This window comes from Pecten maximus, chromosome 6 (assembly GCF_902652985.1).
Source record: "Pecten maximus chromosome 6, xPecMax1.1, whole genome shotgun sequence".
Lineage (NCBI taxonomy): Eukaryota > Metazoa > Mollusca > Bivalvia > Pectinida > Pectinidae > Pecten > Pecten maximus.
Window position 1 is genome coordinate 44,276,264 of NC_047020.1, and position 3,270 is coordinate 44,279,533.

The window sequence follows — 3,270 nt, forward strand, 5'->3', positions numbered from 1 at the left end:
GTATTATTAGTATCTTTTTTTTTTTTTTTTTTTTTATAATTCTTTTATTTTTAGAACATTTTCACATATTAAAACAATAGACATGGATGACAGAACATAAAAACAAGACAAAGAAAGAAAAAAAAAAAAAAAACAACACATACACACACTCTTACACATACATGTTGTGATGATGATCATCATCATCATATCATCATCATGCATCATATTTCATCATCATGCATCATATACATCATCATCAGCATATGTCATCATCACACATCATCATGCATTATATACATCGTCATGCATACGCATCATCATCATCATCATCATTCAACGCATCATCATTATAACGCCTCACCATATATCATCATCATATATCATCATCATGCCTCACCATATATCATATCATCTTCATCATCACATGCAACATATATCATCATCATCATCTACACCATACAACATATATCTCATCCTCATCATGCATCATTCATTTGCAATATATATCATCATCATGCATCATACATTATCATCATCATACATCATATATCATCATCATGCATCACTATCATCATCATGCATCACTATCATCATCTAGCATCACTATCATCATCATCGCGCATCATTATCATTATATATCAACATCATCATGCATCATTATCATCATCATCAAGCATCATCATCATTATAGTCGAACACACATGTCATCATAATCTTAATCATTATCACGCATCATCATTATCATTGCATGTATATATCATCATCATCATTTATCATCATCATCGCGCATCATTATCATTATATATCAACATCATCATGCATCCACTCTCATCATCTTCATGCATCATAATCATCATATCATCATTATAGTCAAACACACACTGTCATCATAATCTTAATCATCATCATGCAATGTCATTGCATCATCATCATCACATCATCCTTATCAGTATATATTATCATCATGCATCATATATTATCATCATGCATCATTATCATCATATGCATCATCATCATCCTTCTCATGAAACATGCGTCTTCTACTACACATTCACACCCATTCTTGCACACATATTAGCAGACTCACTTCACAACAACACACACACAGATACAAAAACATATCCTCACACACAAGGACAAACACATGAACAAACAATTACACATATAATCATTACACATCCTATCAAAGAGAGAGTAGAGAGAGAGAGAGAGAGAGAGAGATTGTTGGGATGATACAGGATAAAACTTCTAAGTTAATGTATATGAAAAATATTATATCGGCAGAAACTGTGACAATCATTTCATAATATTACAATAAACACTGATACAAGAAAAACTAGAGATTGGATATTTTTTCCCATTTTTTCCACTCTTTCTCGAATTTTTCCCGTACCCTTTCACCCTGGCTGTAGGCAATATATTTTTGCAAGTTATAGTAATCTTTTATAGTGCTGATAAGACTATTGATATTGAGGGACTTGTGGAGGCATCTCATACTGTATATATATTGTTTGATAAGAAGAAGTATTTCGTTGTCAGCTTTGTAGGAAATAGAGTTTGGAGATAACAATCCAAAAATAAAGGATTGTTTATTAAAAGCAAATGGAATGAGTAAAGCATCAAGTAAGATTGTGAAACCAACAAGTAAGGTTTGTACTTCTTGGCATTCCCACAAAGCATGTATTATTGTTTCCGTTTCTGCGTTGCATAAAATACAGTGAGGAGTAATGGCAAGATGCGCCTTGAAAAGGAAAGAGTTTGTTGTTAAAATGTGGTGGTTAATCCTATACTGGATCCATTGTAGTTTGGTATTTTTAGTGACAACGAAAGGAGTTTTGTATATTTGAGCCCAAGTTGCATCATTCAGTTCAAACTCTTTATTCCACTTAACTTTCCCAGTAGGTATAATATTATTTTGTATTAAAATGTTATAGAAATCTCTGGATCCTTTTCTTTTCCTCAAAAATACTTCTATGTTCAAAGGTACCAAAGGATATTGAAGCTTTGATTTAGGAATTTCAACTGAGGATAAAAATTGTTTTACTGCTGATAAGATACTATGGTAATGAAGGAAGTTTGTAGTACCTGGGGTAATATTGTATGTCTGAAGAAACTCATGAAAAGTGTAGAAATCCCCCAAACTATGATCTTTTATTAAGTCATTAACTGTAAGAACATTTTTCTCAAAAAGAGATTTAGTAAACACTGACTTCCTTCCAATAGTTATATTCCTGTTAAACCAAATGGGTGATTTCAGAATGGAATCTTCTCTAAAAGTATATTTTTCATTCATAAATATTAGCCTATTCCAAGCTTTAAAAACATCAATCCAGAACTTATTTTTCATTTTTTTCTGACAAATCTGTACATAATCTTCACCACAATTGGCTAGCACATCTATGTTTATAAAGCTTTTAAGAATGACCTGCCATTTGGCTGTGGTCTGATAAAGTCTTCGTATCCAACATAATTTTAAAGAATCTACATATGCTTTCAAATTAATCATTTTCAGGCCACCACTTAAAAAATTTTGAACAACTACTTCTCTTTTGATTTTGTCTGTTTTGCTATTCCACAAAAATTCAAATAGAATGGTGTTGAGTTTCATAAGAAAGGATTCATCTGGATTAGGTAGAGAGATAAATAGATGGTTAAGTTGTGATATCAGAAGTGATTTAATAATATGTATTCGTCCAATAGGTGTTAAGGATCTCCTTTTCCAAATTTGTAATAAAGTTTTCAATTTTGTCAATTTTTTATCAAAATTCATTTTCGGCATCTCATGCAAATTAACGTGAAACTCAATACCTAAAAGTGTAAATCTCTGTCTACCCCACTGTAAGTTTAGCTCTGGGAGATAAGTGTCCTCAGAAAATTTCTTATTTCCAATCCAAATTACCTGTGTTTTAGAAATATTCATTTTCAAGCCAGACATGCGTGCAAAAGAATTTAATACAGAGATAGATTCTTTAAGTGATTTCTCAGTGCCGTCTAAAGCCAACGAAGAATCGTCGGCATACTGTGAGAGTAGGATGGGACATTTGTCTATTTCAATACCTTTTATGTTCTTGTTATTTCTTAATTTCAGAGCTAAAATTTCAGCACACATGATAAAAATGTACGGTGCGACCGGGTCCCCCTGTCGGCAGCCTCTTTGTACCTCGAAGAAGGATGAAAAATTCCCCCCTTGATTAATTGTTGCACTGACATTAGTGTGAAATACCTTAATCCATTTTATTATACCTGCTCCAAAACCAAAAAAATGAAAAACCTTCTCAACAAAACCCC

At 32.3% G+C, this 3,270-nt stretch overlaps 1 protein-coding gene across 1 annotated transcript; it reads right to left on the bottom strand.

The window, feature by feature from the left end:
• Positions 1 to 1,187: 1,187 nt before the first annotated feature.
• Positions 1,188 to 2,934, bottom strand: LOC117329868. The gene is made up of 2 exons (XM_033888064.1): positions 2,561 to 2,934; positions 1,188 to 2,520 (listed from the first exon to the last, which is right to left on the bottom strand). Exon 2 carries the CDS (start codon positions 2,486 to 2,488, stop codon positions 1,319 to 1,321), a length of 1,170 nt encoding a protein of 389 aa, XP_033743955.1. The 5' UTR covers positions 2,489 to 2,520; positions 2,561 to 2,934; the 3' UTR covers positions 1,188 to 1,318.
• Between the last annotated feature and the right edge of the window lie 336 nt (positions 2,935 to 3,270).

Coding starts and splice junctions, on each gene's coding strand:
- LOC117329868 (XM_033888064.1), bottom strand. CDS start 2,488: ATGATTAATTTGAAAGCATATGTAGATTCTTTAAAATTATGTTGGATA.